Source organism: Prunus avium, chromosome 8 (genome assembly GCF_965620075.1).
Source record: "Prunus avium chromosome 8, drPruAviu1.hap1.1, whole genome shotgun sequence".
In the NCBI taxonomy this organism is placed as follows: Eukaryota; Viridiplantae; Streptophyta; class Magnoliopsida; order Rosales; family Rosaceae; genus Prunus; species Prunus avium.
The window spans coordinates 767,609-790,261 of NC_142291.1; the positions used below are offsets into that span (position 1 = coordinate 767,609).

The window sequence follows — 22,653 nt, forward strand, 5'->3', positions numbered from 1 at the left end:
GCAATAAGTTTATTACAATAAAGGTAAGGAAAAAAAACTGAAACAGCGTTTTTTTTTTCAACACCAAGTGAATCGACGTCGTTTCACTTTAAGATTTTTTTTAAACCACTGCAATCAAAACGACGTCGTTTCATTACAATAAACCTATAAAAAAAAGCTGGTCGTCTTCCTCGCAGACGATTTGCAGAGTCGAAAATTTCTTCCGATTCAGAAGTTTCCAGATATGGTGCGCCTTGCAATGCCTCGCTTCGCCTAGCCACGCCTTGCAGCGCCTTCTCACGCCTTCCCAGCGCTAAACGTGCAACTAGCGAAATAGCCGACCGCCTCGGGCGTTTTCCTCCCTCCTCGCTCCGAAGCGCGCTCCGACGCGCGTGAAGGCATGCCTTTGAAAACACTGGTCTAAACGTACACATTACGTTAAAATCAAGAGTAGCATATCATAGGGTACCTTTGCACTTCTTCAATCATTCCATACCATCAGCCAAAGCAAAAGGAGTTTAAAATTCTAGCCCCACTTTGAAGACTGTACACGCCAGCTTTAGTTTGTTAAATCAAAAGGAGTTTGTGAAAACAAACTGAAACCTTCGGTGGGTGTTCGTGTAATTTTTGAGACATGAGGGGTTTTGTGAAAACACCAAAACTTCTGGGGGTGTTAGTGTAAATATATAGTCGATCCTAATTCTTGTATAAGTTTCAATTTTGATTAATACATTTCAAAAGATTAAGCATTGATTTTAATCCGTCGCTAAATGTCCACGATCCATCTTCACACATTTGGGTGCTAGAGCTCGATGATTACCCGTTTGGGTAGAGTAATCTTCACGCATTTGAGAAGGGGTGTATAAAGGGTGTATTCTATCGAATACTAGATCGGATTTAGATATATACAACTCTTAAGAAATTGTGCTTCACACTAACGAGGACTAATTTCCTAACATCAGTCGCTACACAAATGGGAGTCCTTCAACTATAGGAAACAGAAGACAAGACTAAACAGAAGACAACACAAAAGAGCTCGGCTTGCGTGAAGCACCACACATGCAATTAATTTATCAAATTACACAAGAAATGTATGATCCACATCGTGGTTCTGTATCTTCAGGCTTTGGCCCTCTTTTTTTTTTTTTTTATGGTTTCATACAGAATTTATTTCTCAAAAAAGGAAACCAAAAAATGAAAATGAACGTATTAATTAATTCATGAAATGAAGAAAATAGAAATATTCATCCACGATAAAAAATAAACAAACAAACCTCCTCCTAACCTTCACGCTTAATTTTTTCTTAAAAATTGTTTAGTATCTCATCAATCTTGTTGCAAGGAAGTGCCAACTACAATTGACCAAAAAAAAAAAGAAGGTGCCAACTATATGAAGTTTCAACGGCTAAGAGTTGTTTAAACTTCGGATTTTAAACTCCTCTGGAAGATGTCTCTGGAGACCACTAAAGTTTTCAAGTCATCAACTGTGAGAGCAAAGGCTTCTACTTTTTCAGTACATTGGACAGTTTTGAACGAAACAGGTTGGTCATAAAAAATTTTGGTTTTCGCTGCCCAATCCAGAAGTTGTCCTCCAAAAAACATACCTTTCTCAAGAGTTTCGAATGAGGTTGAGGGACGTGCCTCTCCAGCAGCCCTAATTGGCAGGTACGTCTGCATAGAGCCTGCTACAATATAGAGCATCACGTTAAGTGGTTGTCCCGCTTCAACAACCTGGGCATTCTGCTTGAACATCTTTGGCTTGAGATAGTCGCAGATCATTCCCAATGCTTGATCATTCATATTTCGAAGCTCCTTTACCTGTATATATATAATCCTCGTATAAGTTTCAATTTTGATTACTTCCTTATAAAAGATTAAACATTGATCTCTATCGTCTGGCTTTATATCCATCTCAGCATGTGTGTTCCACCTGAGTGTTTTTATTGATTTTTTGTCCTTCCCATAAATCCGTCATCTTAAAATATTTCGTTTGCTATAATCAAATTATTATAAAAGTAGAAATAGAAATGTATGTGGCATCATTTGTAACTAAATCATGGAGATTCTGTGGCATCATTTGTAACTAAATCAAAACACGTGGACACCTTTGATAGATCTTCATGGCATTTGATTCAAAAATTGAATTTTACTAAGAATTGGGTTAGTATTAGAGTTTTTGAGTTGAAGCCCCATAACTCTTCCATTCCCTTTCAATCACTATTTCTCTATCCTCAACTCTTTCATTTTTTTGTGCCTATGGACAATTCTCACGACACCAACCCTTTCGCAGACCTTTACAAGTCCTCCTCTTCTGACGTTATCCATCAGCCTTCCTTTCCTCCTGCTGCATAGTATGTTTCCTCACTCGCTCCTCTCAAATTGACTTATCATTAGCTTCTTCAATGAGTCTACCAACCATGCCTTTCAAACCTCTCCCTCTCCAAATCCTAACCAAGCTCTCTCCTTTCTCACAAACAACCAAACCATGCCCATTTTTAACTTCTCACTTCTACAAACCCTCTCTCCCAATAGTCACTTCTTCCGGCCAAACACTTTTTCCATGGCATTTGATTCAGAAATTGAATTTTAGTTAGAAGTTATAATGTAAGTGAGTTATTAAATAGAGCTTTCAAGTGGCAAGGATCTATTTTTATATGACTCTAATAATTTCTATATAGAGATTCATGAACATGCATCCGACCAAAAAAAGAGAGAGAGAGAGAGAGAGAGAGAGAGAGAGAGAGAGAGAGAAAGGAACCTACTTTTTTCAGCGTCTCCATGCAGAAATGGCATCGCATAATGCTTCTCCCACATTCGTCAAGAACAGAGAAGATATAATTCAAATCCACTTCAGCATCTATGTTTTCTTTCAATTTGTTTTGACTAAAACCATGCATAATATCTAAAGCCACATCATCAGAAATGCCATTTATTTCCATCCACAAAAATATCGCCTCTAGTTTCTCACGTATCTTCGGGTCAGCAGCAATTTTGAGAATGCCAACTGTTTCAAATTAGTGCCAACTACATGATCAAACAAAGCAAAAAAAAAAAAAAAAAAAAAAAGAAGAAGTGTCAAATATTTCAAGTTTCAAAAGGTAAGGATTGTCTAAACTTCACCTTTTGACTTCATCGGGAAGATGTCTCCGGAGAGCACTAAATTTTTTAAGTCATCAACTGTGAGAGCAAAGGCTTCTACTTTTTGGTAACATCGGATAGTTTTGAATGAGACAGGTTGGTCATCGAACGTTTTGGTTTTCGCTGCCCAATCCAGAAATTGTTCTCCAACAAACATACCTTTCTCAAGAGTTTCGAATGAGGTTGAGGGACGTGCGTCTCCAGCTTCTCCAGCATCCCTTATTGGCAGGTACGCCTGCATAGAGCCTGATATAATAATGAGCATCGTGTTAAGTGGCTCTCCCCCTTCAACAACCTGGGCATTCTCCTCGAACATCTTTGGCTTGAGATAGTCGCAGATCGTTCCCAATGCTTGATCGTTCATATTTTGAAGCTCCTTTACCTATATATATATATTAGAAAATTAGATTCTAAACCTCCTATAAGTTTCAAGAAGGAAGCTTTGTCGGTCGTGGGGAGGAGAGAGGGTTGTCGCCGGCGGGTTGGGGTTTCTGACTAGATTGGGTGGGTGGAAGTTTTGGTGGTTGTTGGTTGTTTTGATTTTCTTCAATTATTAGTTTTTATTATTTTTAATTTTATTAGAATCTAACACTTTAGGGTTCAGTGAGGGGACACATGTCAAAAAGTTAGATAGGAGACAAGGAGGGGAGAGACAAAATGGGGACATAAAATCTGGAGTGCCTTCCATTTTTTTGCTTTGTTTTTCCTTCCTAGTAAATAGGTTTATAGATTAATATATTATATAGTTATGAATTCCACCACAAAATCAAGTTGCAATGGGAGAAGTAGCCCAACTCCACAAAATCAAGTTGCAATGGTCCGTTAACATTTCAATATGAGACAAATATTCTCAACAAGACCATGATAACTAAATAGTTGCTAGTTAAAATTCATTAATTGTGTACGCTTTTTAATATTTCCAGTTATGTTTCGGAGCAAAGAATGACATCACTAGTAAATATTAGTAAAGGTTTTGCGTCTTCTAAATGACATGGCTGATTTCTTAAAATAAGTATCTAACCAAACTACATTAAGAAAATTAGTGAGGTTACAATTGATAAAGTAATACATTCGCGAGACACCCAACAGCCCAAGGAAAAAGAGCAAACTATTCAAGACACCCAGCAGCTGTGCACTACACCTCATTTAAAGACTAAAGAGCCAGCTAACTCCATGCTAACGTTGAGAGGATATGGATGAATATAGCATATTCCATTTCTATATACTTATTCTAGAGACTTCTTGTATAGGACAAATATACACACATTATAAATGTACACAATATTTAAAGAAATAGATTGAGAAAATGAATATAACAAAAAATTTATATTCAAAATTCTAGCTGAGCAATCTTCTTCCTTTTTCTGAAAACGTATGTCCTTCTTTCTTGTCTCCATAAATGAATATATCCCTTCTAGTGTAATTTCCTACAACAATCTAATTTAGGTCCATAAGGTAACTTACAGGATTTAGTTGGTCAATAAGGTAAAAATTAATTTCCATGAGCTAGAGGAGGTTTGGAGGGAGTATTTGAACTAACAAGAATATTGTAGCCTATATTTTATTATGGAAGTAGAAATAGAAATGTGATCATCGAGGTATTATTATTGCATTGCTTAAAATCATGGATGGTTGTGGAAAAGGGGTAAGCAATTAGAGGGGAGATTAAGTGGCATCATTTGTGAATGAGTTATTTACAGTAACTACTCTTGAGACTGTTTGTGTTTTTACAAAACCCTCAAAGGTCCTAGAAATTACACAAACATCCCTCAAATTTCAAAATGATTGCACGTAACTTTATAAATCCAAAAAAACAAAACAAAACCTGGATGTAACAAGACTTCCGCAAATACTGAAATACCGTTCATGATATTAGAATACTTCGAATATCCCCTTAATTCTTGTCCATTTCATATAATAAAATTTAAAATTTAAAATTCAAAACCCTACTATCACACTTACACCAAGAAAAGAGAGAGAGGAAAGAGAACCTACTTTTTTCAGCGTTTCCCTGCAGAAATGGCGCCGCATAATGCTTTTCCCATATTCATCAAGAACATAGAAGATATAATTCACATCCACTTCAGCATCTATGTTTTCTTCCAATTTGTTTTGACTAATACCATGCATAATATCTAGCGCCGCATCATCAGAAATGCCATTTATTGCCATCCACAAAAATATCACCTCTAATTTCTCACTTATCTTCGGCTGAGCAGCAATTTTGAGAAGTCTAACTGTTTCAAATTAGTGCCAACTATATGATCAAAAAGATAAAGAAAGAAATATGAAAAAAGAAGAAGTGCCAACTATTTCAACGGCTAAGGACTCTCTAAACTTCACCTTTAAACTTCATCGGGAAGATGTCTCCGGAGAGCGCTAAAGTTTTCAAGTCATCAACTGTGAGAGCAAAGGCTTCTACTTTTTTGGTACATCGGATAGTTTTGAACGAAGCAGGTTGGTCATCAAAAGCTTTGGTTTTCATTGCCCAATACAAAAGTTGTTCCCCAACAAACATACCTTTCTCAAGAGTTTCAAATTAATGAAATACAGACTACCGTAGGGCAAAAAATAAAAAAAATAAAAACATACCTTTCTCAGGAGTATCGAATGAGGTTGATGGAGCTGCTTCTCCAGCATCCGTAATTGGCAGGTACGCCTGCATAGAGCCTGCTATAATATAGAGCATCGCGTTAAGTGGCTCTCCCACTTCAACAACCTTGGCATTCTCCTCGAACACCTTTGGCTTGAGATAGTCGCAGATCTTTCCCAATGCACGATCATTCATATGTTGAAGCTCCTTTACCTATATATGTATATCAGAAAATCAGATTCTAATCGTTGTCTAAGTTTCAATTTTGATTAATTCCTTATAAGAGATTCAAGATTGATCTTTATCCTTGGTCTATATATATCCATTATCCATCTCAGCATGACAGCATGCGTATGTTCCATTTGAGCGTGTTTTTATTGATTTTTTTTTCCTTCCCATAATACCATCGTCTTCTTATCAAATTGCTGACATCTTCACCAAGAGCTTACCTAAAGCCCAATTTCAACACTTGAGTTCCAAGTTTATCATTGTCTCACCACAACTCCGCTTGAGAGGTATGTTAAGAAACAAAACAATAACGGCTAGAAAAAGAAGAAGAAAAATACTTAAGGCACTCAACAAACTTGAACCTGAACCAGCAAGTAGCCAGCTCACACAGTACCTACGTGGAAGGGATATGGATGAGCCAAGGCTTATTCTTCCTTGTATTCTTTTGTTCTAATTCTATAGACTTCTTGTATAGGAAAATATATACGTTTTTCCTTTGCGTAAATGAATGACAGTGAGAGAGATATTATTCTTGTAATAAATCCTAGCAGCAAACAAACATCTGAATATAGAAAACAAGGGTCAGCAATTAAAAGAGAGATCCAATGGCATCATTTGTAGCGCTTTCAAAAGTTCAATTTTAGTTAAAGTTGTAATATTATATTTGGAGCTTTCAACTTGTAAGGATCTATTTTTATATGACTCTAAAGAGTCTCTATATGGAGATCTAGGAGCATACTTTTGATAATAATAAAAAGAGAGAAAAAGGAACCTACTTTTTTTAGCATTTTCATGAAGAAATGGCGGCGCATAATGTCTTTCCTATGTTGGCCAAGAACAGAGAAGATATAATTCACATCCACTTCAACATGAATGTTTTCTTTCAATTTATCTCGACTAATATGACGCATAGTAACTAGCGCCAGATCATCAGAAATGCCATTTAGTGTCATCCACAAAAATATTGCCTCCAATTTCTCTCGTATCTTCGGGTTTGCAGCAATTTTAAGAATGCCAACTGTTTCAAATTAGTGCCAACTACATTATAACAATAATATAAAATTAATAAAGAAATTTATAAAAAAAGAAGAAGCGCCAACTCTTTCAAGTTTCAACGGCTAAGGATTGTCTAAACTTCACCTTTTGACTTCATCGAGAAGATGTCTTCGGAGCGCACTAAAGTTTTCAAGTCATCAACGGTAAGAGCAAAGGCTTCTACTTTTTTGGAACATCGGACAGTTTTGAATGAAACAGGTTGGTCCTCGAAAGTTTTGGTTTTCGCTACCCAATCCAGAAGTTGTTCTCCAACAAACATACCTTTGTCAAGAGTTTCAAATGAGGTTGAGGGACACGCCTCTCCAGCAACCCTAATTGGCTGGTACGCCTGCATAGAGCCTGCTATAATAATGACCATCGCGTTAAGTGGCTGTCCCGCTTCAACCACCATCTCATTCTCCTTGAAGATCTTTGGCTTGAGATAGGCGCAGATCATTTCCAACGCTTCATTGTTCAAATTTTGAAGTTCCTTTACCTGTGTATATATACCAGAAAATTTAATCCTAATCCTCATACAAATTTCAATTTTGATTAATTCCTTATATAAGATTAAACATTGCTATAATCCAATTCAGTTATTAAGGCCTTTTCTTTCCCTGCATTTATGATAGTTTGTGAGAGAATTTCTATAGATGAAACCATACAAACTAACACCAACTATCTTTTGGTTTTAGTGGTATTTGTCCCTACTTGGTTGTAGGATTTCAAGTTTGATTTGTTGAGAGTGTTTGTCATGGGACCTAGGTAGCTTGGGTTCCTAATTAGTTAGGCTACTCCCCTATTAGAAATATGTCCTTAAAGTCAACTAATTATGTAATAGTTAGAGTTAAGGACATCTTTGATAAAAGACATATTATATTATCAATGGACAAGAAAGATTGTTTTATACATTAAATTATCATATATTATCTTTTAATATGTAGAACAATCATAGTCCAAGGAATACACAAGTGGATATGAGAGCTATGTAATGAGATTGCATACATGGAGACTTCTCATCATCCCTAAATTCTGAATATATTTCTGGTCATAGGAATATTGATTGGGCATCAATATTCTGCAAATACCAGTACACACAGTATTGTCTCTATATGTAGGGAATGTCAAGGTCTCAAGTCATTAAGTGTGAAGACACATCGATATGTGTGTAGGTGCGTGTAGAAGGACAAGTACACTGAACGCGATTCAACACATGAGTTACAGCATGGAAGTCTTTACTCACTGTCAAGCTGGAATTCATAAATTACAATGGTGCAAACTAATCCTTAGACTTAAGGCATCATAGATATTTTGTGGCTATGTTGTTAATCTTTGCTGGGATTATTTTGTTGTCAGCTAGATTATCCTTTAATTTTGCCCCTTACACCTAAGTACCAATTTCAATAATCTAATTACCTCAAAATCAAGAATGGGATCAACTAGGGGAGAGTAGTTGACCCAATTCTAATTCCTTGATTACCCTATCTAAGTTCTACGATTTATGACTTTCTTCATTCCTAATAAGCAAGCAAGACCTAAATAGAGATTCCTGAACATACTTCTAAAAATAATAAAATGAAATAAAAGACAAAAGAAAAAAAGGAACCTACTTTTTTCAGCATCTCCCAGCAAATACTGTTGCGCATAATTCCTCTCCAAAACCCGTCAACAACAGAGATGATATAAATCCCATTCACTTCACCATCTATGTTTTTATCCAATTCCTTTTTTTTAATATTACCCAAATAAAATCTAACAGATACATCTGACATGCCATGCATTTTCATGCACATTTGTATCTCCTTTTCTTTCTCACGTCCTAACTCCTCCTTAGCCAATGATCTTGTGAGTGCTTGTTGCATATATACCTGTTTCATAACAAACAAGAAGCCAGTTCGTCATATTAAATATGCATAAACAAAACATCCGTGTAGTGTTTGTGAGTTTAAACTGTTATTGTATCTCTCAATAGTAAAAAATTTCTATAACAAAAAGAAAGCAGAAACATAGCATCACAGATAAACGAATAAAACAATATATTATAAAAAAAGATAAATAGTCATTCACTGAAGAGTAAAACAATATATGTAATTGAATACATACTATGGACAAAATTTGAAAAATACAGTCAAGCTCGAGGCACTAATGTGAAATGTACTAGAGTTGAATTATTTTGCGTACAAACTCTTCAAAACTAGCATTTTTGTCTAGGTAAATAATTCAGGGTTAAATACATTTTGAGTAATGCTATTTAGACACACAACATTGACCACTTTAGCTGACCACCTTATGTACCAATTGATGTGTCATGTCAAATCAATTAATGAATGTCGCCATGTCAATTAAAAAACCCTAGCGTTCCTAGTAAGTGGCCTCATGGCAACATTCATTAATTGACATGGCATGCACATCAGTTGCCACACAGGGCCAGCCCTTGGCCAGGGCAACCAGGGCCACCGCCCGGGGCCCACGATTGAGAAGGGCACAAAAAATTTTATATTAGCTTATATATATGTATATGATCAGACAAAAAAATATATATGTATATGCAAAACATAATTAAAAGTGCTCATAAAAAAATAAAATAACTAAAAGTAATGGGTATGGCATTGGAGTGGCATGCATAAGAATTCTCTCTCTTTCTCTCTCTCTCTCCCACCCCAAGCACGCATCTCCTCCCTGGGTTTCTCTAAACAAGGATTTGCTTATCAGGCTTTTGGGTTTTTGTCTCAAATTGTGAGGAGGGCTATTTCAATCGATTCTCATACTTGCAAATTGCAATACACTAGTTAATGAGTTTTGTCAAATTGGGTCGGTAATTATGTAGAATGGTTTATGGATAATTTGGTTTGATGGGGATTAGGTGTCTTGAGAGCTAGCTGGGGAGGTGGGTGCTGTTAGGCTTGTGCTAGATGGTGGTTGCTAGATGGCTGGTGGTGTTTGGGTGGTGGCTTGTTGGGTGCGGCCTGGGAAGGAAGTGATGAAGTTTTTAATTTTTTTTAATATTTTAAAATAAGTTTTTTAAATTGTTAACATCCCGGCTGGATTAACACTTCAGATAAGTTTAGTTTCTAGCTTTTTTTTAAGATGAGTTACATAAGTTCTTATAAGTCATTTTACAAAAAGATAAACTTGTCTTTAAAATTTTAAAGATATGATAGATGGAAAAATAGCAACACTCATTAATTATTTGATAAAAAAAAAATTTATGAATAAGGGCACACTCTTAGAGTTTTGCCCTGGGCCTTCAATCACCCAGGGCCGGCCCTGTTGCCACATAAGGTGGTCAACTAAGGTAGTCAATGTTGTGTGTCTAAATAGCATTACTCATACATTTTTTGTCATTGCGTCTATTCCAAAAATCTAAATTAATATCTGAGTTTTTAATTTCATTAATTTGGTTATTGAGTTGGCAAACGTTAACATTATAAGCCACTTTGTTAGTTTTATGTTAAAAATTATTAAAATATTCATTAAAATAAAAAATGAAGTTGGGTCAGTCATCACCCTAAGGCCTTCTCCAATCCATGAGGGGCTAAACCCAAATTTTCCCCCTCCAAAAAGGTAACTATTTGGGTTTTGCCCGGACTCAAATCGTTTTTTCTCCCAACCCTCCAGACTCAAATTTTAAGTCCGCAACTTTATTAAATTGTTTAAGAATGGTTTAAGTCTAATTTTTATTTATTTATAACTTTTTTTCATTTAATCTTTTTAAATAACTTCATAATTTAATTTTTTTGAACAATTTGACCTAAAAAAATTGAAATTCTACAAATATAATGTTTTGGTAGATTATTTGAGAAATGAGTGGGTATTTATAGAGTTTGGGGTAAGTTTTGGGGTTGGATCTAATTTAGATTAAGTTAAAATATTATTTTGATCTTTGGATTTAAATTTCAACTGTTGAATCCCTTTTTTTATCGTTAAAATAGCTTTGATTTAATATATATCGTTGATTTAAGTTAATATTATAATTTAAAAAAATAAACAAATAAACAAATAACATCACTACAAGACAAAGGCAACATCTTCCACATGGGCTATTGGCGGGCCACAGTGATGAAAGCTTTCACATGGGCTGTTGATGCAGCAGGTGAGCTCCACAAATTTTTTTTAGATCCAGGCAATACTTGGACTGCTATTTGGGTCCAAGTTTGGGTTTTCCTAAATTTTGGCCCCTTCATTTTCTTGAGTTGGGAGAGATTTTGGGCAATAATTTGGGATTTTTTGGGTTTGGCCTCATGGGTTGAAGATGGTCTGACTACCGAACCTCGTCCAAAAAAAACCACATTTTTCCTTTCCCATAATTTTATTGTCTCTGTTGTTTATGCATGGATTTATTTTTCTTGGTGTTTGAGATTTTGGTTTTGGTGTCTATGGATTTCAAGTGGTGACTGGGTGTGGGGTTTCTGGTTTCTTTATTCGGATAGCTGCGGCTGGAAGCAGATCGGATTGGTGGTGAGTTGGGTGTGTATTTGTGGTGGCGGGTATGGCTAGGGGCGAAGGGGGCAGGTGAGGTGGGACTGTTCTCAAAGTTGTGGGGTGTGCGATCAGATTTGGACGTGGAGGAGGATAAATCAGGGTGGCGATATGCGTAGGAAATGGTGGCCACGGGTTGGGGGTGGCAGTTGGCGATGGGGGAAGGGTTGGGTTGTGGTGGGAGTGGGGGTGGTGGGAGGAGTGGTGCTGGGGGTTATCAAGTTCTGGTTTTGGGGGCTGTTTTTTTTTTTCTCGTAATAATCTTATTTTATTATTAAAATTTAACATAGGTTTATGTATATTTATTAAATTTAAACTAACTAATTAATATTTCAATTTTTTCATAAATAAAATAATGAAAGAAAAGATTAAGATGGTACATTTGACAAGTCAGTGACCAAATTGATGAAAATCCTTTCACACGAATAACTGAATAATAATTTAAAAAATTTATTAATAGCAAGAGATTCATCATGATTTCTAATGAAATATTTCAGTCTTTTCCACAAAAAAAGAAGATAATCATCATGATTCAACACCAGCGTACCTGTAGGTTTCCAAGGAGATATAAAAATAATAGCAGGCCAATCAAAGAAACGATAATTGCAAAGCAGTTTTCCCACACATAGCTACTTGTTTGCATATTCGTACCAAAGTTACTGCAAGAACCAATTAAGTATTTAACATATAGAATATGTTTTGATATGAAATATTTAGGATATATAGAGAGTTTTAATTAACTGATTCCTCAAATAAGCTTCCACTCTTGTGAGACCCATTTCATATTGTATCTGCATGATTCAAACCCTTTATTTTTTGGATATTTCTTCAAAGATTATCCTTACAAAAAAATTACTTGAATCAGAATCCATTTTACCACTCAATAAAATGGTTGTCATTTTAATATTTTTTTTGAAGTACCATATTTGTCAATGATGATTTATGAATCAAGATGTGAAAAATAAATAATTTGGATTGTTAAAATAAAATTTGTAGTGGACCCAACAAGCTGTCTTTCAGACAAAGTGTCTCTTGTGCGCTATCCATGTAACCACAAATAGGAAAATAAAGGTGCCAATGAGAAGAAAACTACACAACTATTTTCTCAACTCTCTCTTTTCTTACTAGAGAAATTTTAGGGATTTCGAAAATAAATCATGTTCCATAAATTCCGGATTTTTGAAATGCTAGGAATTAGGGATTATTTGAGGAAAAAAAAAATGCTTCTAACCAAAATGACATATATATGGTTTTGTAAATAAATGATAATACCTAAACCACTTTTATCCTACAGAGCATCCATTTTAAAAGTTCTGTTTTAGTTAGAAGTGGAAAAGCATATGAAATTCGTCTAGCATACCTTAGATTTCTGACGCCCCACCATATGCAGTAGAAGAACTTGGTTGGAAAATGCATTGATCTTGTGGTTCCATATTGAATGGCATCAAGAAATATTCCAAAATTAAATACGGTAGCATTTGGTGGATTTGACGGGCATAACTCATTTAGGAAGGTGATATTTCGTGAAGAAGTACTGCCACTGCAATAATCAGTAGCTCCACAACTTATAGCATTTTTACAGGATTGATGCAAGCATGATATCTCTCTTTGAATAGAAAAGAAATACCAAAAACCTCCAAATACCTAATAACAAAATGTTTATTTATGATTAGATCATCTTCAAAAAAGTTAGTCAAGTTTTGGTTAAATTTAACTTAGCTATTTATTTAATTCAAAAGAAAACTTAGGGCTCGTTTGAGAATGATTATATGAAGAAGCAAGTGGAAAGAAGTGGCAGAGCCACTCCTAGGCCTGAAGTGGCACTAGGCCCCCCAAATTTTGATCTCTCCTCTATTATATTATATATAACATATAGAATTTGTAATAAACAAGTTATAATTTAAGTTAACATTCCCTCTAAAACAAATTAGACATGACTAAATTAGAAATATTTAGCTCTAAACATGTAACTATGCTTAGGTGTTTCATATACTTGTATTTTCTACTTCGATCCCTCCAACTTTACGATTCTAGCTCCGCCCTTGGTGGAAGGTGTTTTTCCCTATAAATGATTATGGTCCTAAACGAGCCCTTAGACAAGTAGTAGTTACAAAACTAAAGATAAGACATAAAATTGTGATTTATGAGTTATGGCAATGAAGATAGAACTTACATGACTAGCAAGGACGTAGAAGAAAAAATTGAATGCAGCTTGAACCCGTGGTTTGGTTTTGTACTTGAGATAATCACTGAATCTGTAGATTAGGAAAACCCTGGACAGATAATGCATAACAAGGAACACGTTCACGATGGTAACTGTTTGGCTGAAATGTCCTCCTGACTTGAAAAAGAAAACTACTATTGCCAACTGGGAAAAAAAACAGCTGGTTAGAGACCAGAGTCAATAAGCAAAATCTAACTATGTGCATAAGACAAGGTTGACCTAAATATAAACCTTGACTGATTTTCCTATCATCGTAATAGCTATTGTGGGCAAATAAGGATATGATAAAAATAAACCTTGACTAAATGCCACACATAAGTAGGACTCATTATTAGTACTTCTACCTAATTCGATGGATTTTTCAAGAATATGATAAAAATTTCAAGTACAACTTTGCAGACGAAGGTAAAACAACATCTTATAAGTGGTCTAGTTTGGTTCCGCTTAAACCTCAAACTACATACCAAATTCATGTAGCGACACAATTTAGATTGATTTGATTTAGGTCTCAAACTAGTAGCACAAACGAATCAAACCAATCCATTTGGTGACCAGCTTGATTCGGAAATTTTCCTTCATAAACAATTAAACAAATATTCTATATTATCTCACATATATCAAGGTGGCATTCATATTATAAAGTAGGAAAAAAGGGTTTTGCATAGTGATTTATTTTTATTTTTAATATAAGCGATAGTCTAAACAAGAAAAGAGGGAGTTTCTCGCACACTACTATGGAGATTCGAATCTAAAACCACTAGTCTACAAGTCAAGCCCTTTTTCACTGGACTAGATCTGTTGGCTGTCTTTTGAAACTAAAGAGCATTAGACACACATGCGTCTCTCTCTCTCTCTCTCTCTCTCTCTCTCTCTCTCTCTCTGTATTTTCAGTCTCTCTGTCTCCCTCTATATCCCTTCTTCTCCCCTTCTTTTTCTCTCAGTCTTCCTTTTTTATGGCTCTCCAGATAGCACGAGATCTGTCTTCGCCAGCAAGCTCCAGCTTCAAGGTATTCACTGCTCTCTCTCACGATGGCATCACCTGAAACCGACGACCTGTAACTGAAACAGGCAGAAACTAAAACAGTCGGCAACCAACCGTAGGCAGTTCGGCGGCGGTTTCGTTTTGGCCATATTGACAACCTCTCGTTTGTACTCAATTTTGTCGTTTCGATTCGATTACCGAACGGAAACCACCCCTATTCTCGAGTATTTTCAGGGTAAAAGTAAATAAAGCCGTTGTGCACTAAGCCGATATCACCTCCTAAACTCTTTAACACTCCATCGAACAATGACAATAACATTATGTACGAGGTGGGAATTGTTGTGAATTAGAAACCAATTCACTCCCCTTTAGACCTTGTTGTTGATGGACTTTGGACAAGACTCAAAGATGGATGAGTCTTACACACACACAGAGAAAATAACCAAGCACAAATGACACAAGTGTTTATAGAGGTTCAGCAAATTTTGCCTACATCCTCTTGGTGATCCCCTTGAGAAATTTCATTAATGAAGATAGGTTACAACTTTGGTTTACAACTGAAAACCCCCTTAGAACACTGCCCTCACAATCTGTTTCTCTCACACCCTTGCTCAACCCCTTGATACAATTGAGAACTCTCTCTTCTACTTGACTCACTAGTTCCAGCTACTTTGCCTCTCACTTTACTGTCTTGCTTCCTCCTCTCTCAAATACACAACCCCTTGGACTTGAGAAAAGCCTCATCACATCTTCCCACGTTCTGCCCATGTTTTACTGAAATATATCACACCTTGGGCAGGCAAAGGGCTAGATAATGACAGCTACAAGTTCAGCTACCCTATAAAGGACCATAGGGTAGGAACACCTTGAAACAAGCCAACATCTTTCCTTAATTTGCTCTCCTTGCTTCCCAGCAACTTGCCACCTTTCATTTAAGTCAGAAGTGACTTAAAATATCCTTGCAAGTGGGTAGAAAACGATAGCACACTAAAGAAACTGTTGAGAAACAGTGAAGATTCGAAACAGCACGTGTTGGGCGACCGGTCGCAGGTCATTTGCGACCGGTTGCTTTTGCACAGAGTCTCCAGACTTCGAATTGTCTTCCTGCGACCGGTGGGCGACCGGTCGCTTGCTACTTGCGACCGGTCACAAATAGCTGGCGACCGGTCGCTCGTCGACTTAGCTCCAGACTTCGAATCTGTGTAGAAACGACCGGTCGCAAATGTCCTGCAACCGGTCGCTGGTCCAAAATTTAGTATCCTTTATGCGAGCCAATTTTCCAACAGGAATAACGGTACGTTGTATGTATTCTATGTGCTAAGTTTTTCACCTTTATTGTAGGTATGCTATATGTTATATGTGTACCTAATAAAGGAGAATACGATTTATGAGTTTTATGCATGTGTTGGTATATTAATTTTTGTCTTCCTATTGGTTTTCTTCACTGCATACTAATAAAGGAGAACACGATTTGTGAGTTTTAAAATCAATTTTCTGCTCATGCATTTTTTTCATTTACACACGTGATCTTCATTTTGACCTTTTGTTTAGGTAGATTATGTGTATCTTATAATATTAATACCTACCTCATCAGCAAATTACCTACACCTCTCAGCACACCCATTCAAGGGTCATATAGCCGTTGGTAACAAGATTGCTCAATACACCCAGATAGCTCCAACAGTTGATGTGGCATGGACAGCTTGCAATGAACATGGATATTATGCTTTAGGAATATTCTTTTATTTTCTTCGATACCTCTCTAGAACCTTTGTGTAAAAATCCTAGTATATATTTATACTCGCTCATGTAATTATATCTCTTGGTTATCTCTTCCTTCCTCTCAGAAGTTTGAAACTTTCCCTTTCATCTTATGTGTATTATACATATAGGGAGCTGATTTTCCCACTCCCTTTTTCTCCACTTACACTCCCTTTTGTTTTTTAATACTTTTTAATTAATTTTGCTATTTTTTGTTCTACCTCTTTTCTATTTTATCCTTGATGACGTGGCAAGTGAGCACTTTGGAGAGATGCTATGTGTGAAAAATAATAATAAAGAATTCCTTAAAAATAATTTTTTTAAACCAAAAAAATATATCCCAAACCCACCCACCCTCTGGTTATCTTCTCTCCTACACACCCACCCTTCCGTCTTCTCTCTCCCCATCTCTGTTTCCCCTCTTTCTTCGACCAAAAAAACCAAGCCCAGCAAATCAACTGTTTATTGCCCTGTGATTCATGAAGGTCTAAAAAGCCAACACAGAAGCTCCAATGGCAAAGGTTCGAAGGACCTTTTTTATTTCCTTCCTCACTTTTTGTTAGCTTCTCCTCCAGAAACATAACCAAAATCCAATAACATCAATCATCTATATACTGGTAGCTATAGCTAAGATCTTTATACCTTTTATATCCCTCTCTTTCTCTGTTTCTCTCTTTCCCCCTCTTTCTTCAACCACCAAATCTAGATCCGGGGTTTTTTTAAAAAGAGTTTTGGGGTTTGAGTGTGGCTTGGCTATCGGGCGTTTGGGGCTGTAAGGTCGTTTGTGGTTATGGGTGCGTTGGGGCAGCGATGGCTATCGGTGGGTGGGTGGCTGTGTGGGGTTGGGTTGAGATGGGAGGAGTAGGGGGTTGACGAAGAGAGGGGTAGAGAGAGGGGGCTGTTGCTGGGGAAAATATTTTGTTTGTTTTTAAAATAATAATTTTAAAGAATTCATCCATCCATTGAAAATGGGGTGTAAGTAAATTAAGTTTTAAAAGATAATAATAATATAAAAGTGAAGTAAAAATAAATTAATGTTAGTAAGGGTATAATAGGAATGAGAAAAAACTAAAAAAACAAAATTGATTAAAAAATATTTTAAAACAAAAGGGAGTGTAAGTGGAGAAAATGGGAGTGGGAAAATCAGCTCCCATATATATATATTTTTTAAATTTGGTGTATATGTTTTTAATGTTTTTAATAGCTGCATTTACCGGAAAAAAAAAATTATAGCCATAAATGTTCAAAAGTTAAATTCAAAATTTAAGAGTAATAATGCCTTAAATCAAGGGCAAAATAATAGTCGTAAACTATTAAATGGAAATTGGGTCTCCATTGAATAAGTGTAATACAAGGGTTTTTTTAAAAACATTTTTAGCATGAAATAGGTATATCTCCTAATTAAAAGCTTATTTAGGAACTCAAACGTTTGCATGTATCAAAATAAAAACTCAAACGTTTGCATTATTTAAGCAACAAAAGTTGAGATTTCAATCTCTTACCTGTGGGATGGGAAGGATAAGGAAAGCGCCAATTAAGCTCATCGTGAAGCTGACGAAAAGTATTCGAAAAAAGTAGAATACATCACATGTTCTTATTATCGATGACTGGAACGTAAACACATGATTTATAGTATGCAGTGCGAAAGCGGCATCAGGAAGTGCTCGCAACCAAAGAGCTGCAGTCTTCAACTTTTTATCTATTCCAAGGCACTTGTTCTCCTCATCGATGACTGGAATGTAAAAGAACAAAGGATCTATTGACACTGCAATACATGATATTATAAATGCATATTTCCTTGTTAATGAAGAGAAGAAGATGCAACAAAGAATTCCCTTCTCTTCCCTTGCACGATGGTAGTAAGAGTCGCCGAAATCAAAATACCATCTGATAAGAAACGATGTCAGAAGGGAAAAGAAAAACGAATCATATGTACGGACGAACATATTCTGAAATTTAATTTTTATTTATTTATATAATAGAATAGATCTATTAATATGAGAGGCAATTACAAAATTACATAGGAAGAACACTACCCAAGAGGAGGGTTCTTGCAAACAAGAAAACGTTTTTTTGGGGGGGAGGCCCGATAAGCCGAAAGGAGATGATTCCAGGGCGTTCCCCTAGAATCAAAGAAGTTATTAGCGATGGATTCAAGGGGTTTAGGGTTTAGGAGAGGAAGGAGAGGAAGAAGAGGTTTATGGAATAAGGGGAAAAGTTGCATTATTGATTTGACACGAGTTCACTATACCCCAAAGGTAACATGGAGTATTGTTTTAGAGAATGACCGAATTGCATTGCAATCGCAACTGACTAGGTTCTCCAATGAATTCTATTTGGCTTGGGTAGTCATGACATTGTGCTAGGTGCCAACAATAAGGAGAATTGTATGGAGGAATACAGTTCATATTCGATTTAGAAGAAATCGGACTTACCCATTGCCTCACTAATTAGAACTTATAAGATCCCACACTGAAAGGAGTGGATTGAGAATTAGACAAGAGAAAGAGATTTTGTGGCTTGGTCAAAGTCAAAGGTCAAACGTTAACCCGACACTTGACATAGTCAACAAGGGTTGACTGGGACCAATACTTGTAAGACAAGTTAGTGACTAGATTAATTAAGTAATTAAACAAATTAAACAAATTAAAATAGTTTAATTTAATCAATTAAAGTTGTTGAACATTAATTGGATCCCACATGACTTAAGGAATAAATAATTGGACCATAAGACTTTAGATACATGTGACACATTAAAGTATAAATGTGTAGGACCAAGAAGGCCCAAAATTAGGCCACAAAGTGTGAGGTGCGGTACACATGTGGACCACATGTGTCACAAATGTGGGTCTATAATTAGAAGCCATGGCACCATTTCATTTTTGGGTTTCAGGTTGGAAATTTTAGAAGAGAGCAAATATCACTCTTAGCATGTTAAAGGGATTGAGTTCATGGAATTATCGTATATGCATAATTTAATTTATTTACTTTGATTAACTATAATAACTGACCTTAAGGGGTTTGACGATACCTTATTGAGCATTAGAATGCTCATACCCAAATTAAAACAATACCATCAATGTTCTTTTTTCTAAAAATCAAAATGAAAGGATAATAATGATATTTCACACATGGTTCAAATTTAAAAAAAATATTACAGCTTACTCTTTTTTAGTTTTTTTTTTTCTTCAATTTATAGGTTTTAGGATTTATATATAAATTCAATATAAGAAATGAGTTTTATTATAAATTTCTTTAAATTAATTAACATATATAAGAAAACAATAATGAATAATGTGAACCAATAAACCTAAATCATAATAAAAAGACTAGCAAGCTAAGTACTAGCTCGAAATAAATGTAACTAGTATCTGGCTACACTATAAGGGTGGTCATCTGGAAGGCCCAAAAGGTACGTATATATATACATATACTAACCTCACGACTTTGGGCACAAATGCAAGAACGTCCACAATAATCTGAACGAGTTGAACATGTATTTTGGGCACAAATACATATACTAACCTGAAATATAAACAACTGCAGGTTAGTTGTCCTTTTGATTTCTTGTATTTACTTACTTCAATATAGGCATAAATTAATTAACATATATAAGAAAACAATAATGAATAATAAGAACCAATAAACCTTTCGACCAAAAGTTATATGTATATACTAACCACATGATATCGGCCACACGTGCCCGAACATGAATAATAATCTCAGCGATAGTCCTGAAATATAAACAATTGCATTAGTAAGTGGGTTTCCTACTTATTTCTTCAACAAAAGTCATCTTAAAATAACTATTTCTTATTACCCTTTTTGGTTTGGGAGATTCACTATTATACCCAATATAGGAGTCCAAATTATAATTAAAAAAACCATGTATGAAATGGACTTTAGAAACCCATTTACAACATAATAAAAAGGATTTTAACTTCTTTTAAATTACAAAACTGCCATTAATTTCTTAAAACAAACTCAACCCCAAAACCTCATAAAAAAAGCCCAAAACACTAAATATGGGCATTAAAGTAATTTAATAATCAAAATTAAATTCAATAGTGTCAGCTATCATTTTTTGGGTTTGTTTATAGAAATTAAATAGTGTAGGGTTTATTTATAGTTTTAGTGCTAAGAATGGGTATATGATCAAATATCTCTTTTGGTTTTCATATAAACCAACCTGAACTAATCAGGAAATAAAAGACAAATGCAAATACAAAACAATATATCACAAGATAATAATTCTTGATGTAACTAATGGTGATCTCATTTGATAGTTCAATTGAATCCAACAAATCAAATACAATTAAAACTTAGGATCCGGTTTAATACTTCGGGTTTTTATTTATTTATTTATAACATAATGTGTACAAGAGAGTAGCTTGAGATTTTTTTTAGGGGTCTTTAAATCCAAGCCCAAAAGGTTAGATTTGACCCATGTCTTTTCTTTTTCTGATCTAGACCCATTAGGATTTAGATCTCACTTTTTATGCCCATTTGTCCTTTGAAATAAATATAGTAAGAAACTCAAAACTCTGATTTTATGCATTTTTCAAATTTCGGCTTTATTGCCAAAATTTGAAAATTAAAGAGGAAAACTCGACTAGGCTTGTCCTGTTCTGCAGATTTCCCGCACAGTGAAACCAATCCAGTGTTTAGTAAGGACCAGTAACGAAAACAAACACACATACATATACAAACCCAAACCCATGAATGGAGGAATTCGTACATGTACCTTGGTCACCTTGAGAGTTTTATTAAAATGACGGGAGAACACATCTAATATTATCTTGGTTGTAAGCTTAAAATGCTACTTTTAATTACATAATGCAACAAATTTTGATTCTTATTTATTAATGGATAAACTAAAAGAGAAAATGGAAAAGGAAAAAGAAAAGGTATTTCGTCGCTTTCATTTTTAAGAATTTTCAAACACTAGAATAAAAGTTTGAGATATTTATTCAAAAATCCATTTTAGCATGACAAATTATACAAAAAACTCATATAGGGGATACTTGAAGAGAAAAACTCAAAACTACCACTTGTCAATTTCTAATTTGTTACAAGTGGCAATTTTGAGTTTTTCTCTCCAAATAGACCCCATATATATTATAATATGTCATGTTAAAATGAGCATATCTGTAGAAAGCCCTAAAACTTTTTCATTTTCATGTGCTTGCAATAGGCAATACAATTTCATTTTGAAAGAACCTATTATGCGAACCAAACGAGCGTAGTGCTACAGCCTACGTGGCTTCCCCCATATTCGCGAATAAAGCTGTAATATATATATGCATTAGAAAAACAAATGAAGACTTACCTGGAAGGGATGGTTACCCCTCCCTCTTCCAGGGATGGCTCCATGGAAACAGAGGATGTGTGTGAAGCGAAGAAGACCCAACGAAAAAAATCTGGAGAGAAAAATTGATTTTTATATGTCTGTATATGAATGAACAATCGCATAACTGCCTTTTATACAGGACAATAACAAAACTTGATGAGCTGGACAGTTAACTATAGTCCAGAGAACAGGTCGGTGATGCTATATTATCATGGATGTGGGGTTTGAGTGGATTAGCTTTAAAGTTTATTTTGAGCTGTTAAAAGATAAAAAAGTAAAGGTCCATGCTAGGAAGACCAACTTTAGTGTACCAACTCTCTACTAGAGGTGGAGCCCACCAATATAATGGGTTTCATGCTCTATTAGAGAGTTGGTACACAAGTTGGTATCTAAAGTTGGTCTCCCTAGTATTTTCCAAAAGTAAATGAAGCAACTATTGTACCTTTTGGATATTGAGTAGTAACTTCTGAAAGGTGTTAAACTTCGATCACTTCTGAAATATCGGGTCTCAAAATACATAAATTTTGATATTGGTGAAGATTCAATAAAGAACTATGAAAATTGTTATACAAATATGTAAATTTTTAACGAAACTTTGAGACATGCTTATTTAACCAGTAATATACTAATTCAACAAAATAAATTGATAAAACTTAATGACATGGTGGACTCATATGATTGAGATTACATATCATTTTTGCACTCATAAACTATGTTACTTACAAAATATGCTCACTAATTCATAAGATTTGATTGTATACACACCAATTTCATTTAAGTTTAGTTATTTTTTTTTAAATGAAAATGAACAACCTTTGTAAGATACGCTAAATTACAAGCGATAATCACTACTAGAAAATTAACAATTGAATTAATAAATAATT

General features: G+C 35.2%; 1 protein-coding gene across 1 annotated transcript; it reads right to left on the reverse strand.

Moving 5' to 3' along the window:
• Positions 1-1,231: 1,231 nt before the first annotated feature.
• Positions 1,232-21,857, reverse strand: LOC110755572 (uncharacterized). Its single transcript, XM_021956804.2, has 16 exons — positions 21,749-21,857; positions 20,100-20,153; positions 19,858-19,944; positions 17,922-18,306; positions 13,626-13,820; positions 12,813-13,096; positions 12,000-12,111; positions 8,584-8,841; positions 7,079-7,469; positions 6,715-6,956; positions 5,710-5,923; positions 5,461-5,637; positions 5,113-5,354; positions 3,100-3,499; positions 2,742-2,983; positions 1,232-1,797 (listed from the first exon to the last, which is right to left on the reverse strand). Exons 1-16 carry the CDS (start codon positions 21,790-21,792, stop codon positions 1,396-1,398), a joined length of 3,729 nt encoding a protein of 1,242 aa, XP_021812496.2. The 5' UTR covers positions 21,793-21,857; the 3' UTR covers positions 1,232-1,395.
• Between the last annotated feature and the right edge of the window lie 796 nt (positions 21,858-22,653).